The 21,495-nt window shown below is 37.7% G+C and overlaps 3 protein-coding genes across 3 annotated transcripts; 2 read left to right on the top strand and 1 right to left on the bottom strand.

Moving 5' to 3' along the window:
- Window positions 1-320: 320 nt before the first annotated feature.
- Window positions 321-9,373, bottom strand: LOC145463848 (uncharacterized). The gene is made up of 8 exons (XM_081447641.1): window positions 8,689-9,373; window positions 8,310-8,608; window positions 6,516-7,939; window positions 4,232-4,354; window positions 2,520-2,660; window positions 1,797-1,851; window positions 1,625-1,691; window positions 321-561 (listed from the first exon to the last, which is right to left on the bottom strand). The coding sequence occupies exons 1-8, from the start codon at window positions 8,784-8,786 to the stop codon at window positions 339-341; spliced, it is 2,430 nt and encodes an 809-aa protein (XP_081303767.1). The 5' UTR covers window positions 8,787-9,373; the 3' UTR covers window positions 321-338.
- A 1,400-nt stretch (window positions 9,374-10,773) lies between these two features.
- On the top strand, window positions 10,774-16,722 carry LOC145463107 (uncharacterized). Its single transcript, XM_081446820.1, has 2 exons — window positions 10,774-11,753; window positions 13,941-16,722. Exons 1-2 carry the CDS (start codon window positions 11,397-11,399, stop codon window positions 13,986-13,988), a joined length of 405 nt encoding a protein of 134 aa, XP_081302946.1. The 5' UTR covers window positions 10,774-11,396; the 3' UTR covers window positions 13,989-16,722.
- Window positions 16,723-17,789: 1,067 nt separating this feature from the next.
- On the top strand, window positions 17,790-21,452 carry LOC145463543 (uncharacterized). Its single transcript, XM_081447306.1, has 2 exons — window positions 17,790-17,868; window positions 18,954-21,452. The coding sequence occupies exons 1-2, from the start codon at window positions 17,830-17,832 to the stop codon at window positions 21,183-21,185; spliced, it is 2,271 nt and encodes a 756-aa protein (XP_081303432.1). The 5' UTR covers window positions 17,790-17,829; the 3' UTR covers window positions 21,186-21,452.
- Window positions 21,453-21,495: the final 43 nt, after the last annotated feature.

The following is a 21,495-nucleotide window of genomic DNA, read 5'->3' on the forward strand; positions in this document are numbered from 1 at the left end:
AGCAGTGATTACTTGAAGCTGATTAACAAACTGTTCACAAGTAATGTCCAATATTCATATGTTTGCTTTGTCCTAGCTTATGTTGTTCATTAAAATATACAATTTGTCAAGATGCTTATAAGTTTTAAAATAACTGACAAATGTAAAGTACCATCACTTTCTACCATTGTACTGATTTCTATCCACTGTTGTTTTTTGTTTTGTTTTATTTATTTGCCTTACACGACTGTATATTAAGGTGGTAATCAGTATAATTTCTTCACCAGCTGTATAACAAACAATAACAACAACAACTCCAAAGTTACCTGTCTTACACTCTAACAAACTGAGCAACTTGTTCAAAAATCAACTTCTTCCAAAACAGATGCTGGTACATCCACCTCATTTGTTGAGTCCCAGAAATTTGCTGGTAAAAAGCTGTCTGTTGGTATTAATTCGTCTTTGCTGATAGGTATCACTTTACAGTCAGTGAGAAGTCGAGCCACATCCTCCCAGCAAGTTAAAAGGCCACCTTCCTTGCTGGTCTTGACTTGTCCACACCTGCATGGCAGCTCATTAGATCTGCAATTTGGGCAGAGTGTATGAATTTGATATCTCCACAAAGTGACCACTACCAAATTTATATTTTGATATTAATTTTTATGTTTGGGGCAACTTAAAGATCCTGGAATGATCATTATCGCCTGGCTAATCTGAATAAGAAAACTATGTGAAAACTACATTGATGATCCCTGTTTCCTTGCAAGAACAATGTGCAAGACATGTGTTTCTGAGCTGGGGCAAAAATGATTTCAGAAACATTTTCTCGCTTATGCACTGAGAAAGATTTGCTTTTAAAAATAAGAAATAAAAGCATTTTTTCAAATACATTAGTTTTACTCAGAGACAAAGCGATAGACAAGAGAATTCTTTGTAAGATCTACCCCTCCTTACAAAATTCATACAACTCAGTCGGTCTATACTAAGGACCTACAGGTTTGATGTGCCCCTTTTGTATATGGGTTAAGGTCATTCCACTGAAATAGAACCTGCACTGAGATTTTTGTCACACTTTGCCTATTGATTGTTTATATTATAGGAACTTAAATTTTGAAATAAAAATGAGGGGTCCCCATGTTCGTTTAGGAGCAAAAGAACCTTGTTTATACCCATATAAATCCTCATAATAGCACCATGATTGTAGTCACGATTGCTTGCTAAATTCACGTTTCTGATGATTGATTTTTGTTCTACCCTGAGAATTGGTCCATATTTATTTTACACAGAGAAATTTATTACTCAATTCAAAACAACAGAAAAAATGATAGGTCACCATACTTGTTTGCGAGAAAATGACGATTTACCTCTATGGCGAGGTCCGGCTGTAAAGAAAAAGCTGCCATTTTTTAATGTGCACGTGCTAATCACGCGTGAAATTATGCGCAGTAGGGATGCGCAATGCAATACTGGGGAATAACCTTAATTGATGAGATTACACTAATTCACACCTTGTCACTCATCATATTTTTGGTGAGTGTCCTGTAAGGAAAACTGTCTTAAACTTGAAGTTCTAACTTAATGGGTAATACAATAATGACTTAAAGATTTTTTTTTTGATACATATAGAAGACAGAAATCAAGTTACCCAGCTCCTTCCTGTGTTCCCCTTGTAGCACTGGAAACATTGTCTTTGCATCTGTTTTCACAGGTTTCTAGTAAGTAACAAATAAGCTGTAAGTCAGTCATAACCTCTATGGCATACAAAGCATTAAGTACTGAACAACATATCTTATTGCAATGTATGGCTGTGTACATACCTGTGTTTGTGGAAGGAATTGTGAACAATGCAAGGGGCCTTCCTGTGTAGCAAACCTATACCAATTAAAAACCAAAAAAGTCTCAGAACCTTACAGCTTGTATTAGAGGTATACTTGTTTTTCTAATATTCCCTGGCAGAGTAAGGTTGTAAAATGTACAAAGAGTCTCAGAACCTTACAGCTTGTATTAGAGGTATACTTGTTTTTCTAATATTCCCTGGCAGAATAAGGTTGTAAAATGTACAAAGGGCTTCAAACAATTTAAAATCATTTTTAATTTATGGTTCATTTTATCATCCTAGCTTGTTTCGTCTGACTTATGATTTTTCAGCTTTCTGTACATTTAAAATGATATGTCAAGTCAAGGAAATTTACTGCAATATAACAATAATTATGTTGTAATAACCAAGTCCAAGTTCTCTGAATTTGGGGATGTTTTATTTAATAGTCAGTAGTTAGCTATGTTGTAGAACACAAAATGAATTCTAAATTATGGATGTAGATCTTACCTGCACTAACTTGGTGAATTTCATGGGCATGATATGGAAACAACCAAGGTCAAGTTTACAATCAAAACCTCATATGGGGGTTTAAACAATTTTTTTTCTGGGGGGTATCAGTCGCATAATGAAATTTTATTAGAGTTGACAATTTATTCACCACCTCCCTGTCACTTTTTTTTCTCAGTTCCCCCATCTCAGGTTGTATGTTATGTCAACATACCATCTTGTAAGCATGAGACTGTTTAACATTGTTCCAGCTTCCTGTCACTGCCTTCATCCATGCCATTGGTGTACGAAATGTCTCTCCTCCAGCAGATTCTATTAAACCATTTGACCGTAGAGAAGCTTCAAAATTCCTGCCCTATCACAGAAAGCAAAAAAAAAAAAAGTTAAAGAAGTTGAATCATGTGTACTAAAGGTATCCATGGTGGAGTGTCAATATTGACACTTCATTGACACCTAGGTTGAGACTTGATCAACACTCCATTGACATCTCAGTCAACAGTCGATCAAGAGTTGACTAATTTTTCATCGATTCATATGAATCATTTGACACTCGGCCAACTATCAGCTGTTCCATATTTCAACAGTTCCATATTTCATAGGTACAGTAACGAAAAACATGAGCAAAACAGTTTACAGTAGAACAAATTACCCCAAGCAATGTACCAGAACCCTTAGCAGAGAGCCCAAGATTGAGATTGGCATCTGTTCAACTGTGTAGTATTATTAAACCAATACCAACAGCAGTGATATTACTGATTTGAATTTGCACCAACTCCAAACCAGCCCACACTGCCTGCTGAGCTAAGTAATCCTACATGAATGCTAATGCTAATCAAATTGGAGTATTGTTTCTCCCCTGCATGGGATGCTAGTCTGTTACAGGTTACCCTCATCATTTTGTCAGGTTCCCTTACAGTTTGGCAATACCCATCAGGGGCGTAGCTAAGGGGTCCTGGAGTGCCTGTGACCCTTCTTTTGTAAGCCTTTTTTTATGCAAACAACCTATAACAGGTGGCAAAAATGACATGACAATCTGGTGGGTACCCTCACTTTGACACGGCGTGACCCCTCCTTTGAAAAATCCTGGCCATGCCCCTGCCCATTATTTATAGACCTGGGCGGAGAGAGGCACTGTGAGAACATTTAAAGTGTCTTAAGCACCAATATAACACAACAATGCGTCGACTAACACTCAAATCCAGAGTTAGGTCTGGAGTCCAACACTAACCAGTAAGCCACATACATACATACATACATATATTTTTGATGAGGCAGGTCTGCGTCTGGCAACCCAGAGGGCTGGTGTGGACCTGCCATAAAATATATACCTAGAAACTAAAATCTAAAATTATTAAAAATACATCCTTAGGTTTCAAAAGCTACTAAAAGATAATTTAAAATGACTTACAATTTACATTTCTATTAAAATTAAGTATAAAAAGGAGTGTTTTAAAAATATAAAAATGCACTATTCTTAGATTTAATAAGGCACGCCTCTTTCTCGAACTGTATTTGGTCTAATGTTTTTGAGGCTAGTTTAAGTTTTTCTTTAAAAAGCTGAAGAGAAGTAACGTTTCTTATAAATTTTGGGATGGAATTCCACACTATAGGGCCTCTATACCTTATGCTATTTCTTCCGAGTTCACTATGATAACGTGCTAGCGATTTTCATTTGGGCTTACAGATTGAACTACAAGGTCATACACTTTGCATACAACCTAACAAGATACTCCTAGCAAACCTCCTTGTGCCATGACCAAATTACTAAATATATCTCCTGGTAATTTCAAAAAATTTGCTTTTATAAATGTTGTCAACCAGTGAAAAACAAATAATGATTTGTGTAATTTTAAATTAATGAATCTCAAAAATAATTCTCCAAAACTTTGGTAGTAATTGTCATATAGCAATTATATTAATCTGCACCTCATGCTGCATTAAAAGAACATTTGGGCCTGCTTGAATGACATTGTGATTAAGAAGGGTTTTCACATCAGGAAGGTCTTTTCCAAATGAACCTATCCTTTGTAGAGTCCTGGACTCAAAAGCCTACAAATATATAATTTGAAATATAACAAGAATAAGTGTTATTTTCCTTTAAAGTGCACCTAACCCCAAAATTTTTTTTTCGCTAAAACAAATCTAGACTTTATTTGAAGCATTTGGGCGAAGAAATTTTTGAATTTGGTTGAATCTTCGATTTTCTATGCCCTTTCAAAGTCGCGATTAAGTGTTTCACGACCGCGTTTTAGGGAGTCTGGGGCGGCGGTACCTGATGTGACGTCTACCCAGGAACCAAACACAATAGCGCCTCAGTCAACTCTCTATATTTGCTCGAGAAAATAGAACGCAAAACTAATCGTTCCGATGTATTTTGGGACTAAAACGGCCAAGTTTTGTCTCAGAATCATTTCTTTTTCGTCACTGGAGTCAGAGTTAAGTTTCGATTCGGAAGGCTCCGAAATAAACTTCGATCGAGCACGTTCGACAACTGTGAACTCACTGCTTAGAGCTTTTAGAGCAATTTACAATATTTCAAGCGACGATGGGGAAGACGTCTTTGCGGACGAGCTGCCTGTATATTAGGAATGGAAAGCTAGATACGAAGTGGAGGAGCAGGCAAACGAAAAGCAGGAAAGAAAACTCAAGGACTGCTTTGGATGGTAATTTCGTCAACTAAACATAAGATTCCCACGCGTGTTTATAGCCCGTTTACATTTGTCCTTAGCGAGAATGTATTTTGTCAAGGTTCTGTTAAATCCAGTTTGTGTTTTACTTTCAGTTGAATGCTTCATGTTTATAAGAGCGACGTACGTGTTGCAGTTTTCGAGACTTGATGAACTGCAAAACATTGGCTTCGATCGATTGAAAATCGTATTGTTTGGACCTGTATTTTTGAAGCTGTGGGAAGCAAGGCGGAAGGAAACATTTCATACAATTACTGATTTCACATTGTCACACGTTTTAAGTCGTAACTCCAAATAACCAATGTAAATTGTTCTCAAAGTTTGCAGTGAAATTCGTCGGATAAGCGAAAAGGATGTGTTCCCTAAGCGGTCCGCAGATAATGTTATGCGGTCATATTTTCGACGCTATTGCACAGAATCTTTGTCGCACTGCTGATTTCCAAACCTTCGGAAAACTCTGTGAGTCTAACAATTTTGTTATCATGTAATTCTAGAGGATTAATCTTCGACTTTCATCTAAATCGAAAGAGAAATAAGTGTTGGTTAGCGGCGTACAGTTGCGATCTATTTACATATCAGTATAACGCTTCTTGATCATGACCGGATCACACAACTTTGCCGGTTATGTTATAAATACTGCGGGATTGGAAGATATAGGTTGTAGGTAGTATTTCTACAAATTGCTGGTTAGCTTTAAGCAGAACATTTATGAAAATAGCGTTCGAAAGTCTGCGGAACAAATTCTAGTGACAGTTCTTCAATGGTTCTCACAGATTCAATTCGCTTGTTTCGGTTCGACAAAATCAACCATCGTTTACGTCTTTATTGCACCATTAGCCGATCATCGTCAGTAAATTGTACAGTATATCTTTCTTTAAATCTGGAATATTGCTGCAACAGCCGATAGCACCTCTGGAAGGCGTTTCTGCGCACTTTTCGAATGTGTATTGCACCATCCTGAAGGAAATGAGAGGAAATGAGATATCCAACCTTCCTGGGTAGACGTCACAAGAGCCGCTGGACCCATTCTCCTCAAACTCGGTCGTGAAACAAAATGGCGGTGTTTTGGAGCTATTTTCGAGATTTCGTCGTGGCACAGAAAATCGAGGATTTAACGGAATTCAAAACTTGTTTCGCAGAACTATTTCAAATAATAAGTAGATTCGTTCTAGCGAAAAAAAATTTTTGGGGTTAGGTGCACTTTAAGGGCTGTATGAATGCTTTAATAAATGTAGAATAACCAAAGGGTTGCAAAGGGAGCTGGAAGTGCTAGTGTTACTCTTCCTCACATGCCAGGTTTCCTATATGCTGCCTCAAGTGTTATAATAGTATCTTTTGGGAAGCTGCTCTTCACTTTTTACCATGAGTCACTACATTGACTTTCATGAGAAAAATAAGTGGTTTGGAGTTGTGTGAAAAAAGTATCGATCTTTTTGTTTCATAAAAACTTGTTTCATTTATAAACGAAAAATGCAGTATGTATGAGACTAGTTTGTTTGTTTCTTTGTTTGGATCTTTCACACCGACCTCTGATTAAAACTACTGTCATGAAACAAATAAATGGATAAATGAGAGCCATGCACAATAATACTCACTGCCCCCTTTGAAGTGACAGCTTCTGTTGTCATGGTAACCTGTGATGAGCTCTGTACTCCTACAGCATTCTGGGTGGGTATGCCGTGCTGTGATTGTAACCTGGCACTTTTATGTAACTGTGGTACTGTTCGAGCACTCTCAATTGCTGCGCAAGAAATGGGGGCTTTGTGGTTTAAATGTGATCCGTGTTTATTTGCCTGACTCCCAATATCACAAGCAATGGGTGGGGTTGCATTTTGCAAGGCTAAGCTGTTATTTACTGTTCTTGCAGTAGAAACAGGCAGTGAAATGTTACTATGAGATGAGATGTCCAAATTGGGCATTGTAACACTAGAGCTTGGAACAGCTGTAACAATACTGCTGACCTGAGAAGAGCTTTGTGAACTTTGGCCCAGCCAAGATGCTGTTGTTGATGGCAAGGAAACTTCTGTGTTCAAAGGGTGACCTTGGGCAGATATTGCGACTGACAAGCTGGAAATTAAACCCATTTCTGGTGTAGCTGATGTTGTGTAAGTTGTTGATGGGAGTTTTGCTGTAACTTGCTGTAGCTTGGCTGCCTGTGTCACTGTAAATGTTGTTGTCGCGGAGAGTACTTGTGGTAACACGTAAATTTGTCTTCCACCCACTTGATAGAGCTGTGCTGCAGTTAAGACAACATTTTGTACTCTTGGTTGAGATATGACCAATGGGGTTGTCAAACTTGCAGTTGAGACATTGTGAAACACAGTCACTGGAGTGCTACTTGTAGTCACCTGTGTGACAGCTGAAGTGACTAAAGGCTGTGAGGGGATAGCACTGCAACTATTCTCTGTATGACTGGAAATAACATTAATGAGGGGAATGGAAGTATGTTTGCTGACAGATAGTTCATTGCCTTGTTTAGTTGTAATGTTAGGTATGGTGTTTTCACATGTTGCGACAGCCAACGGATTTGTGTTTGATATACACATATTGAGTAAGGATTGCTGCTGAGTGTTCCTATCCATGACTTTTTGCTGCACATTGACCCTTCTCTTAGATTTACAGTGCACTTCCACCGCTGGTATTATATGTTTGGTAACTGACCTTGCTTTCTGTTTCAATGCCTGAATCTTGTCAAGTAGCTTTTTATGACACTGAAAGAGTGTCAGTAGCTGCTTTTGTTGTGTTGCAAGTTCAAACAGTTTGTGTTTTGTTTGGGATGTCCACTGAGAAGAAGACCCATCTTGACTTCCCGGTTCTCCATTACTAGAATTAGCTATTTCTTGCCTTTGCTGTTTTTGGTCACGGGTGAAGTCAGCAAGCTGAGTCTTGACTGTAGTCATGAGAAGTTTGACTTCTGAAAAGATTGGGTTTTCTTTTGGTGTCATACCTGCAATGCAAGAAATGTCAATCCTATCTCTTTTTTTTATTTTGCCCATTTTAACTTTCCATATTACCTAAAACTATACATATAGGTCTTTGAAGTCCCTCCAAAAAATAATTTGCTTGAGTCTAAGTTCAGAAGAACTGAGGAGAATTTTGGGACCCGTCCCTCTCCGCCATTCTCTAGTTCTTTTGGGGAGGAAAAATAACCAGGGAGACTAGGTACTCCAAATCGCAATTCAGTTAGAGCACAACTTCGGAAATAGCAGAAGCAAAGGTCATTTACGTTTCAAATGCCACTAAACTTATAGACTAAATTTCCATAGTTGTGCAAAAATTTATTTTTACAAAATGACAATGATCTTGGAAGCTCTGACCTCTCTTGACGCTTGATTCGAGTAACACCAGCATTTGCTCAATTTTCTCTTCCTGTTCTCTAATTACGTTCAATTTTTCTGCCGCCGTCATTTCCTTGCTGGCTGGTCTGGCAGCTTGTGAGCTCAGCTGTTCCTGGTAGACACTAGATCTTGAAGATCCTTCGTCCAGAATTGGCGTTTCTTTGGACGTTAGTCGTTTGATTTTAGCACTCGGAGGGAGATATTCTGGGGAGCCGTGAACGTCGCCCGTGGTTTTATTCTCACATTCAGCTGGAGCCTTTTTACCTAAGTCGTCTGATCTGTTATTAAAGCAAGAAAGGAAAGCATCTTTAGTGATATCCGGCAAAGTTCAGTTCTTCACGACACAAAAGTAGCTTACCGAGGTATTGGAGCGATGATCGAAGGCGACATTTGGGACTGACTTAACATTGTAGGATCATCAACATCGTCACATACTGTTTCATCACTATCATCCATTGCTATAAGCAAAAGTCCTTCTATTTTCTTGGCTTTCTAGCCTTCGTTGTGTAAGTCTCTCAAAACTTACAGAGTTCCTAAAAGCAAACACAACGCGAGCCTGGTGCCCAGGGTCTCTGCGTAAAAATTTAAGATGGCGGTTGTCAATATGCACTCAAAACCTGCAACCATTGTTTGAATCTCAGTCCTATATTCGAACGCTCGCCGTTGTTGTTACACTGTCAGCTGAAAAATGCCGTGATCTGTCAACTTACATGGAGGATTAGCAGTGTTCACTGATTTCGTATCAAAAGTCGGCTATCGAGTGACTCTAATACAAGCTTATAGTTTATGTAAAAAGTAACTCCGAAACGTTAATGAATGAATGAATGCTCTTGCCTCGAATCTAACCAGATTACGAAAAAGTAAAAGAAGACAAATTGAGAAAGAGAGAAAAAAAAATATGCCGAGACCCGGGATTATTCAGAACTCATGCGAGTTCTCCGGATTTGAACCAGGGACCTTCAGATCTTCAGTCTGACGCTCTCCCAACTGAGCTATCTCGGCATGTCTGAAAAACGAAGTGGTTACTTTTTATCCATATAACAATATCTCAACAGAAACACAAACGATTGCTGGTTTTCTACATTTGATTAACAAAACATCATTCAGAACCGTTTATTTCACACAAAATAATCACATTTGTGGACAATTTCAGCAAAGTATTTGGCTTGTTGGGCGAGAAAAAAAATCGAGCTAGTGCCCAGATTCCCCAAACCGAGAATCTATCAAATATTGGGTACGAGACGGGAGACTACAGTTCCGGTGAAATCTTCCGGTGTTCCGGTTGTTTCAGAAGCGACAATTACCACTGCATCGGTTGGAGACGATCTTTTGAATAAAATTTTTTTCTTCGCTCCTTCGGAGGTGGCAAAATCGCAAGAGGTATGTATCTTGTAGCATAAAATCCCAGCTTCTCTTCACCCTAATAGAGCAGCATCTGTCATTTAACGTTAATTTTCCCACAAATTGTTGCTCTTTATATGTTTCAACTTTATCTCACCCCGAGGGGCAACTAAAATAAAATCAACTTAACTGCTATTTTAGGAAAGCTTTGATTTAAACCGGAGCAATATACAGAAAAAAAAAAATACACTAATAGTTTTCAATTTGCATGCATCTGGTAGTTTTGGGAATCCATAACTCCTCAAGGTCCCAGGTAAACATTTATTTTCTCCCTACAATATCGATTCACTATTTTGAAGGCGGGTGAGGAGAATAAAGAAAATAGGCAACCAGTAATTGAAATTGATATATTTTGACCTGAGGGCCGATACGGTTAATGCATTTTGTGTTCTGGAAAATTGTTCCCTACGCACTTTTGGTAATGAATGTTTATGTGGGTTACGCACGAGTTACGTCATAAATGACAAAGACAAGTCATCAATTTTTCTGTTCTGTACGTTGATGGATTTTTCTTGCTCAAAAGAACAATTAAGTGCTAATATTGTTTTGAAATTGAAAATGTACCCTAAAAAAATTAATACAGTTTTTAATTATTTTTTTTTGGCTCGGTCATCTCGAAAGGTCTTGGGAAATGGTGTATTTTTCCTTTGAATTTGAACCTTTAAATTTATCGATAACTGATTTGCTTCGCATGTCTTTATTGTTCTTTGTAACCGACAAAAATTTAAATGACAACGAGTTCCTTACTCTAAAAGATACCCTTCAATTTATTTTTGTCGCATACGTTTAGTCAAAGTTGGAAATAGTAAACTTGAAATATCATTTTTCCAACATTTTCACCCCAGCCTTCGCGGCAGAAAATTGCTCTTTCGCGGTCAATTTTTGTAATTTTCGTTAAAAGTTTGCGCCGTTCCCACGAAATCGTTAGCTCAAAAGCGGAAAAAACAAAAGCGTTTTTCTTTATCATTTCATGTCGGCTTTCACGGAAGAAAAAATATGCCATCAAACCGTTTCCGACACCGGAAAATGGGCTGGTCTGGCTGGTGGATCTAAATTATACAAGTCGCTGGAGGGTTTCACAACAAAAGTGATCCGCGTTCACAAAGTAAATATAAAAGTAAATGCCGTTTCGTTTTTTGGTTACCACACTTTAATATCGAAAGCTGGGCAGCATATTTTACGCGCACGGTTTGTTAATATTAAAGCAGTCTGGGATTATTGTTCTTGGTGGAACCAATGAAAGACGACGAGTATAATAGGACGAAATTTTTTGCGTAGGAGCACTTGAGCAGCGGAACCATTTTTGTTTTATTTACCGTATCGAGACATTAATGAGATGAAAAAAAGGAGCAGTGAAACGTTTTTAAGAGGCGACACGCTGGTCTTGTGTGTGCTTTTTCTATCGTTCTCTTGCGAGCTGAGTTCCGTCTGAGTTTGTTTGTTCAATTTACAGTGAAAAAAAAAGCGCGGCAAAGCCTACACAAGACCACCTTTGGTTTACAAGTCAATTTCTTGTCCAGGGGCGCTACAACTGGAATTTTCTCACAGAAAATTAAAACTGCGAGGACAAGCGGTTGAAGGTGCTGAATAGTGTAAACACTTGAATTCCTTCCATTTTCTTCAGTTGTTCGGTCAGGTACCAAACCTTCCCAACCGAGGAATAACATGGACACGTCTTTTACTGGAATTGGTAACAACGAAGGCATGTTTTCAAACCAGGGTGGACATTCCTTCAGCAAGCTGCCGCGTTTTGCTCGAGGGAAACAACCTTTGGACAGCGACGACGTCTTCACTTCGGCAGAGGACGCTTCAGACTTTCTGGTGTCAGAAGGAGACGGAAGCGGCTCTGAAATGGACATTGCCGAGGATTATCCGACCGAAACACGAGCGATTATCAGAAAAGATTCGGCATTCTGTGTTCCCTTGATTCGCGTGGAAGATTGGAGTTTCTCAGAGAGCGATATGGAAGACGGATTTGAAGACGCCTTACCTCCGTTTAGTTTTGTTGGAACAAGGGAAAAGGTAATATTTTTTTTCTGCATTCATCTACCGAGCGGTTCAAAGTTTTTTTTCTAATAATCTTTTTTTTTTATTGATTCGTGTTTCTTTTCGGTGAAAGTAAAAAAGAATTCAGTCTTCCGCAGAAAGACATAAACATTACTTTTGATGACGTCAATGGTGGAACCTTTGTTTTGAAAAGTGAATGAGAATATTTAAAATAAATGCGACTCTTTTTGAAATAGCACAAACCAAACCAACAACGCTTTTAGACCGATTTTAAACTTAACACAAAACCGCAGTTAACTTGACCATTAAGTCATTAAGTTACACTCTTGAAATCTGCACAAAGGTATAAATTTCCTAACAAAATTTCATCGGCTGACGTCACGAAATGGAGATATTATTTAACTAAACTTATGTGTAAATGCAAGGAAAGTACCCAAGGGATTATAGCCCAATTTAAAGATTTGTTGTCGTTTGTATCGAAACATTTATCGTTCGTCTCGATTTCATTTATTCCGAAAAGGCGACGACAATTTTTTTTGTTGCAGGTTTGTTTCCCAGGATTTACAACAGCGAAATTGGCAACAAAATCCCGCAACAGTAATAGGATATGAAAAATCGGAACCGGACTGTACATGTTTGTTTGTCGGTAAACCTTTGAAAACGTCTTCAATTTGGACACTATTAGAAGCTGAGATCAGTTCACGCTGTTTTTGTTTATCTTACGCATTTTTTAAATTGAAAAGAGGATTTGGAAATTTTGAGATAAAAATAAAAAATCTGCGGGCCTTCTTCAGGGCAAAGAGAGTTAATTAGTTATAACGTGGCTTATGTGAAAGACAAATTTTATCCAACATAATTATTCGAAAATAAAACTGAGCTGTATTAATTTATTTAGTTTTCTAAGTACTTCAGGGACACTACAATAAACTTTTTAAGGACTACGTGATCATAAAGAAACCAGAGGAAGTAAGCGAAACACCGCACAACTCAAACATCTCCAAATGTGTCCTGATTACGAAGTTGAGAAGAAAGCAATTATAGTAAAATTTATATTCATGCTAAGCGAAAACAAATTGGAGAGCCCAGTGTCTCATTGGAAAGTTTTGGGAAGTAGGATTTCCGGTAATAAAACCTAAATTTAGGCAACATACAAGTGGATTTCTGAGTGTGTAAACTAAGAATCAGTTTTCACTAAAAGCCTGACTTTCACAGAATAAACAAACCAATATGACAGGGTTTTTTTTTTCAGAAGAAAAATACAAAAATAATGCTTCATAAGGGATGACAATTTCGGGAGAAAACGTTTGCTAAAGAAAACTTTGAGTACAGCCTCTCATTTTAAAAAAAACGAAAGCAAATTAACTAGAACAAAATAAGGTGTTTTTTGTTTTACTCAAGTTTCAAGCTCGAACGAATGTTTGGACAACGTTTGCAAAAAGAGCCGCTTTGCAATAAATATATCCCAAAATATCTTTAAAACCATCAATATTCAAAAGATAAAAATAGCCTGTTTTAACCCTAAAACACTATTTTTCAAAAATTGTTTAAAACTAAAAACAAAACATCGGAAATTGTGTTTCTGACGATGAATTCTAAATTCAGTATTATGTAATGTAGGTTTTATTTCAGGGAAGAAATGTTTTACCATGTAGGCATTAATGGTTTGCGTTAAAAAGTATTCGGAGAGCCTTCTTCCTTCTTCAAGGCTTAAGGTAATGTGGCGCATCAAATAGGGACAAAAACTCTATTTCTTTTGGCTGTCGAAGCATTCAATGAAAGTCTGATTTTTATGCGAGTTAATGACTTGAAAAAATGAAGACTAACCGTTAGATGTGTAGGAGGAACATTAGTCCATTAAACGTATCTAAAAATATCCTTTATTGCCAAGTACAAAAGATCAGAGCAAGGTCAATAGAAGGTGTATAAAATAGCCTTATTCAAAAAAATCATCATTTTTCTTACGCAAAACAAGTTAAAAACTATTTTAGTAGACCAGATTTCCGTGGAGATCTATCTTAAGTAATGGACTCCGATTTCTGAAAATGTGTAATAGAGTTGATTTGCACAAAATGCATGATTTTAACTCAACACTTGAATTCCAAATCCTGGCACAACAATACTTAAGGCAATATATTGTTTTTATTTTAATTTGCACCACTTTCCCTTTGTTTAATGCCATTATTTTTCCTGTTTATTTTACAGAGCGCCACAGAGACTTGCAAGAGTCGAAATAGATCTCGCTCCATTTAAATCAGAAGATCAACAACATAAATCACAAGAAGTGTGTTAATATGAATAGCAGCCAAGACAGATTTCAACACAGAGTGAATTTAATATGAAATTAACATAGTCTACTTGGTAATATTTACAATAATCATAATAATACGTTTCACTAGTCTAGTTAGTTCGACCTCGCTAAGACGGGAACGTGGGAAGGGTGTAAATATAGGTGGACCGTTGAATTCCTTTTATCAACATCCTTTTAACGGCAGAAGAGGTAGAATTATTGTTTAACATGGAACTTTAATCCATTTTGGATTTAAAAGAGGCACTATCGTGCGGATCTTGCTACCTTTTTGGTCACGATTGTGTTAAAATTGTATCGGAGCAAATCAGCTAGTGGTAACTGGCTTGAACACAAAATCCCCTAGAATATACCAAGATGCATGTAGATAGAGTATGAATTGTCGATAAGAATTTTTAGTGATTTGTCCAGATTTGAAAAGGTCTGCCTAGCTTTTTCAATTTGAAAATCAAAATCTTGAGCAAGTGTATGATAACATCCCTTAAATAGCTTCAGCTGGGTATCTTTTGATGAAAAAAAGAAAGACCCTGGGAACGGATTTGTAACGAAACCAGACCATTGACCTTTGACCTTTCGAGATCATACTCATGGTAGTGGTCCTACAGGCAGAAGTCAGTCTCTTGACCGCCAAAGGCTTAAAGCACCTAACCGATGAAAATTGGCCCTCGCCAGAAGTAGTATTCAGTGTTTGAGGTATAGTTTCAATATGACAAAAACAAAACCTCAGGGATTAGGTTACACCTAAAACCGTAGCTGTTCGAAAAGTTTTTGTTGAAGTCCATCGGATGGTCTTCTTTTATTGAATTAAAGGAGTTGCGTTACGAAAGGTTTGCGCGTCTCGAAAAGTTTAGCCTAAATCTTTCAAGTTCGTCGTTTGTCAAGTCAAGTCAAGTCAAGTTTATTGTGTATGTACACTTAGCTTTCATGAGGACAATCCGTGTTAATCTTCTCCATCCTTAACTATCCTTGTTTCATTATGTTTTATTATTGTTATTATCTCCGGTGTTTTTCTATCTTAGTAAACTACTATTTTCAGGTTTCCTTCAATTTAAAGGTGCTTTTGTTCGTGGCCAAAATAACTCAAAATACCGTGACTGAGCTCCTTTAAGTATACAGAAGACAAGATGTTCCACCAGGGAAAGATTTCAACTGAAAGATAGATAAAGATAGATCACAGAGAAAAGATTTGACTTCAATTCTAGTGTGATCACGATGAAACGGCCGGTTTTATAAGCCGGGTAGTTGAAATATGTCATACATCGCGTTATTGTAAATAAACTGAACAAACTACGCACCTTCATTTTAAAACAAAACTGTAAAAAAGCATCCTTAAAAAACTCAATGAACAAATTAGAATAGAGTATTACATAAGATCACATACTTTTGGTGTTACTGTACGGAAATGTTTAATTAACTTGTTGGGAAATAATAAAATAAGCGGGCAAGTTGTCACTGTTTCCGTGTTTCCGTGGAAATTAAACGAAAGCCAACTTAAAAAACGTTTCGCAGACATAAACTGGGGAGTTATTACTTTTACGTGCGTATCGTAATATTTAACCAATACTGTCTCATCAGTCAGTAAATAACAATGATATTTTATGATGACATGTTGTTTACGGTGGCTCCATGATAACGGTTTACCCGGCAGCAATTGCGCTTTACAGGACCAATACTACCACCTCATCATCTTGACATAGCATGTTTGCATAGCAACAATAGAACTCTTTAAAGCAAAGTACTCACAACTAAAAAACTAAGAAAAGCGTGTTCGTTAACCCTCATTTTTAATTATTATTGAATAATCGTATCTTATTGTGGAATAATTTTCAAATGAATGAACTTTTGGTAGAGTTTAAAAAACGTCTCCGGAAGGGGCTCAGAGCCACCTTACAATCCACTCTGGTAATAGTATTTATTACAATTTAATGACTACTACAAAGAATAAAAACAAGTCATATGGACGATCAGTAAAGGAGTCAAAACCCCATACAAATACAGACCACCAAAAGAGGTAATAAATAGATAAATAAATAAATAAATAAATGATAATAATAATAAAAATAAAATGAAATAAAATCCCCTCACCCCCTTACATTAACTGATGACATAAAGAATTTTCTAGCTTGTGCCTTAAAAGCTCTTAGATCGTATCCACAGCGAGTGTCCAATGGCAGTTCATTCCATTTATCTAAAATAGACCTTTTTCGCTTGGGAGGTTTGTTTTTCCCATTACAGACTACGTGATATTCTCTAGAGAATTGTTCTATTATCCATCTAAAAAATATTTATTCACATGCACACGACTATTTGAAAATTTGCAAGGAAGAAAGGAAGAATTCTCATCACATGGTCTGAAATGGGGCAACCAACCGCCCCGTCGAAAAAGGTCTATTCTATAAAAAATTGGAAATTTTAGCACAGCTCTAACATATTTCTTTTTCAGAGTCCAATTATGACTATGCCTGAGAGAAGCATCTACCCTCTACTTCGTTAACTCTTCTCACCTCTTCTCGGTTAGGTCAGCTACATAATTGCTGATACCAGAGCCTGCTTACTCCTCAGCAAGTTGAACTCCATTGGCATAAATTACTATCTATGATCTACATGGTTTGGTTTTCGCAACAACAAGAAAGTTCACTTGTCGAATGCAGTTTAAGTTTCCCATAGCACCATAATGTATACCAGGCGTCAAATAAACGCTCAGTGTAAAATTAAACTACTTTGTCCCATTTCTTACATCTTAACACGTAAAAGTAGCCCCTTCAAAGGTAAATCGGTTTTTGTTGCCTCAGAAAAACTCTGTTTGCTTTTTGCAACCTCGACGCACTACATTTTCTTAATTAAAGCCGGATTGGATCCTTAAATTATTAATTGTAGAGACATTGTGAATAGGGCTGGATTAAGACGGGCTTACTTTCATTTCACTTCTCTGTTAGGAAACTTTATTTGCATAACACTTGAGTACCGCATTTGACTTCGAAAAGACTCGGTGTTAATTAAATTTCGGCTTTTGTTGTCTGAGTATGCAGTTAATGAGCCACGCTATGACTAATCATGTTGCTTTTGAAAGTACACTGCAATGAAAGGAACATAAAGGACTTCCTAGCCGCAGAATACTTCAACTTGTCACATATGTTGCTGGGAGTTGTAATATCCCGCTGGCATCAGACTTTTGCAAACCTTACACTTTGAGGAAATCGAACGGAGACATTTTAGAGTGTTGCGTTTGGTCGACTTCTGCTACTCAGGTTTGTTTACATTATATAAGTTGTAACTGCTAAGTGAAGTTTCTCAGAACCAGAGCTGATACACTTGTAGGAACTGAACTTTTTTATTCGTTACTTATTCATTAAAAGTGGCACATGGTTTCAAAAGATAAATCATTGCTTTTAGGATAAAACTCGTGTCATTACACATGACGCTGGCCCTCAGTCGTGTCTTTATAAGCTATCATAGTCACTATGTAGGTTTTCCTATTAAATCATGCCCTTTGCACACATTAAACAACAAATAATTCAGTTACCTTTTCAAATATTCTTACTAAAGCAAGAGTAGTTTTTGTACGGACGCTTCCATTGAGTCAACAAAATCTTCAAGTTATCTAAATGAAAATAACTTTTGCTTGTAGCTCACCCAGCAATGTCAATTTTCTTTCAGGCAGGTTTGAATGTCTCAAGAAATTACTGCTCTACAACATACGAGGAAGGATAAAAAAAATTGCGGCGACAGAGTCCAGCCTCTGATGAAATTAGTCAAGTGTAATGCTTAGTGTTGACTAAAGGCAAGATGTTAAAGCGAGTGAAAAGACGAATGAGCAAACAACATGTAAGTATGTTATCGTCGGTGTATTGTGCATGATAATAAACACTAATGAGGCGACAAACTAGCTGGGTGAAAATTGATTAGTGCTTGGCAATTACTTTAAAAATAGAATTCTTTGTCAGACTACTCTTTTTTCTCAGAATATTACCAATCGATAGCCCAGAATGAGATACAACCGATTACTAAATTCACTTCCTGTCTTATTCCTAAAGTTCTTGTTGTTGTATACAATTTGTAATTATAAGCCACAATATGTCAATATTATAATAACAACAAAAACAACCCTAAGAATCAAAACCCTACGGTTGGCTTCTGACAGACCTTTGGAAGAATTTGGAGACTAATTTGTTCAGTATTTTGACCTACATTGTATTGGTGACCATCAAAGTGAATGTGTGCTACAAATCAAAAGAAACTGGAAACGGTAAAATATTAAAGCAGGGCGAGGTATACGTCGTCTTCCAAACCAGCCCAAACTGATCATAATTTCCTCTTCATGTACTCGATAAACAATCACGAAAAATTATCCCTCCCTCATTGTGTTTAGAACTAGTGCTGAAGAAAGGGTCAACTTATTAGAGAGCTCATTTTCTGCGGGTAACATTGAAATCTAAACCATTAATTTCCTGGAAATTGAAAATTTAAATTTTCAGTCAAACATAAGAGGAATTCGTTTGTTAAACTTTATTCACTGTATACTGTAGACAAGACGGAGAAAATTATTGACGAGAACAGAAGACCAATGCTCTCAGTCTCACGAGTAAGCTTCATAACGCGAAAACTGCAAGCTGTCTCCCACGAAAAGTAAATGCGTGGAAAACGTTTCACGAGCTTAAAACTAAAAATGTTCACCTAAGTTTTTGTGTGAAGTGCGATTTGCGTCATTTCGAGGTAATTTTAGTTCCGATAATTAGGACATTAACAGTAAAGCTTGACGTGTTAACGGATTACAACTAAAAAGGTACCAATAGCAGGTCGTTAAGATATAGTATTGGCCATTTTTTTCACCAATCGTAGATTGTACATAACACTGAGTTGTCACTGGCAGTAACAAGTGATAATTTATTGTCGCTTTTTCTTTTGTATAGAGCTTCGAGAAGCCTGAAGATTTAGTTAATTCGGGAAAGAAGGACACTTCTTCCGAGGTAGAGGCCTTCCAGCAAGTTATTGCTGAGCTAAGAGCAGAAGTGAGATCATTGAGTGAGCAACTGGAACAAGAAAAGAAAGCTGCGAGCGATGCAAAGAGTTTGAAAACAAAACAAATAAGCACTCTGACCTCTAAACTAGCGAACGCGGTGAGACAACGAGAACAAGCCGAAGAGGAACTGGCCAAGGTGAACAAGGAATTGGAGGAGCTTAAAGAAGAACTGCGGAAACCACAGGCAGAAGAAAGAGAAGCTAAAGAAAGCGAAGATGACACTGAAAACCACAAAAAGGAAGATGAGAGTTCTAAGCATCAGTGTGTAGAAGAAACAGACGAAGCTGTAAACACACAGGAATATATTAAGGCTAATGACAACAACATTGCTTTTTCTTGCCTTGAAAATGATGGCACTAATCCAGTAGACGAATTAAAAGATAACGGGATCTTGTCTCCTCAGTTGGAAAACAACTGTGATCTGCTATCTACCGTGAACAGCTTAGACGAAAATTCACCGACAGATGAATTATCACAAAGCGCCACACATACTGAACTTTCACTGAGTTTATCTTCGGCGTTAAGTGACCATTCATTCAAAGATAAAAACGAAGATCTGTTCCTTCTTGAAGTTTCACAGAGTTCGTCGTCAGAAATTTATGATTCGAATCATATTGACCATTCTTTTGAAAGCCACGAGGAAAACCCTGAAGACAAGGGAGCAACCACAGAAGAATTCGTGCAGATTGAAAAGGATCTTTGCGAAGAACAAGAAAACATGTTCCACGATCTGGGAGAAGATGTGAAAAGTGTCACTGAGGAGCGACAAAAGATATTAGAAGTCGCTAATCCTTCTTCAGCGCGTAAAAATAGACGAATTTGCGCAGAAAACAGCGAAGAAGACCAAGAATCGTCCCCACCCTCCTCCCCCGAGGAAATTTCCTCTGGTTTCACTTCAAACAGCACAGACGAAAAGCTTGTAAACTTACTGATTTGTCATGAGATGGGAGATGAACATGGGGCCGCAATGTTCCCTGGGAACGAAGACAAAGAGCAAGACACGCATCCAAAAAGTTTCTTAAATGAGTATGAGAGGGATGACGTCACAAGAAAAACTACAAAAGTCGAAGAACATAGAGCACTGGAGAATTTAATCACGAGAGAGGAAGCTGCAGAATCAATTCTAAACACAAATTGCAAGGCTTTAGAAGACAGGTACTTCAGTTTTAAAACTACTGGTACAGTAAACGAAGAAGAAAATGGCGATAGACAAAGTAGCGAGCTGCAGAACGATTTCCTACCTCACACGATGAGCGAGGAATTCTGGGATTTGAAGCAACAACTAAAGAACGCTTTGAAGGAGATGGAAGAACTGCGACTTGAAAACAAAGAGATGAAGAAGGAAATACGAAACCTGTCATCCTCTGCCACAGAAGAAGAATTCCTTCTAAAAACGACAAAATTTACTGATCGACTTTTGAAAGAGATGAAAGATCGAGATGCAAGGATGTATGTCCCACGAGGAGTATCCTATTTAGAGAAATATGGATTGGATAGGGACTACAGCAATCCAGGATCCACGGATCTGAGTCACATGCGATCTACTGAAGATAGGAATCGATCTGTGGGAAAAAAGACGTCTCTACCGTTGAAAATTATTGGCGCGAAACTAAAAGAACTCACAAGATCAGTGGAAAACATGGCTACAGATCCTGAATTATGCCAAGAAAACTTTTCAGACGTGTGCATGCCAGATTTTATGGGTTATAAACAGCGTTATCCAGGCTTAAACGATGATTTTGAAGTGGAGGAGTCATTGATAATGCCAGTACCATGTTCTGAAACAATTTCTCAAAGTACAGCTTTTCCACAGGAAAATCCGAGAGAGAAACTACAACGTGGGGGTTACACGTCCGTGGAAAAACTCGGAGAAAAAAGTTTCCTTGCTTCTTCAAAAGTTCAGCCGCAATTCTCAGAGGAAGCTTGCGCATGGAAAGAGAACAATCTTCAACTTACCGATCGTGAGACAGAAGAACGAAGCAATTACCACAGCCCACGTGACAAATGGAGACTTCACAACGATACTCGAGATTATGTCCAGCGGTATGTCGTTCGTTCGTCTGATCATATCGCTAAAATGCGAGACTTGACGCCGGAGGAAAAGGCGTTTTATTCCAATTAGGTTAAGCAGGAGCCTTTACACTGGTTTTGTCTCTTTTTACCAGCTAAACAGTTCACTCATATTCATGTGCTCAGAGCGTTTTGTTCCGTAGTCAGTTGAATGAACAGCAGTCGATTCCATTCTGCTCTTGTAACGAGTGGTGCTCATTTTGTCCTATCAGTGATTTAGTGATTTAAGTATCTAGCTGTGGAACAGAAGACGGGTGCTTCCTGATTGCTTAACAGCTAGATACGGGTTTAGACGACGTTTTCACCTGTAAGAATATAAACGGCTGCCAAACATATCAGTTTTGACAGTGTATGTAGCGATA

The sequence above is a fragment of the Orbicella franksi genome, chromosome 12 (assembly GCF_964199315.1).
Source record: "Orbicella franksi chromosome 12, jaOrbFran1.1, whole genome shotgun sequence".
Classification (NCBI taxonomy): Eukaryota; Metazoa; Cnidaria; class Anthozoa; order Scleractinia; family Merulinidae; genus Orbicella; species Orbicella franksi.

Coding starts and splice junctions, on each gene's coding strand:
- LOC145463543 (XM_081447306.1), top strand. CDS start 17,830: ATGTTAAAGCGAGTGAAAAGACGAATGAGCAAACAACAT. Junction 17,869..18,953: donor GACGAATGAGCAAACAACAT/GTAAGTATGTTA, acceptor TCTTTTGTATAG/AGCTTCGAGAAGCCTGAAGA.
- LOC145463848 (XM_081447641.1), bottom strand. CDS start 8,786: ATGGATGATAGTGATGAAACAGTATGTGACGATGTTGATGATCCTACA. Junction 7,940..8,309: donor CGAATCAAGCGTCAAGAGAG/GTCAGAGCTTCC, acceptor CTTGCATTGCAG/GTATGACACCAAAAGAAAAC. Junction 2,661..4,231: donor TTCTTTTAATGCAGCATGAG/GTGCAGATTAAT, acceptor TTTCTGTGATAG/GGCAGGAATTTTGAAGCTTC.
- LOC145463107 (XM_081446820.1), top strand. CDS start 11,397: ATGGACACGTCTTTTACTGGAATTGGTAACAACGAAGGCATGTTTTCA. Junction 11,754..13,940: donor TTGTTGGAACAAGGGAAAAG/GTAATATTTTTT, acceptor TTTATTTTACAG/AGCGCCACAGAGACTTGCAA.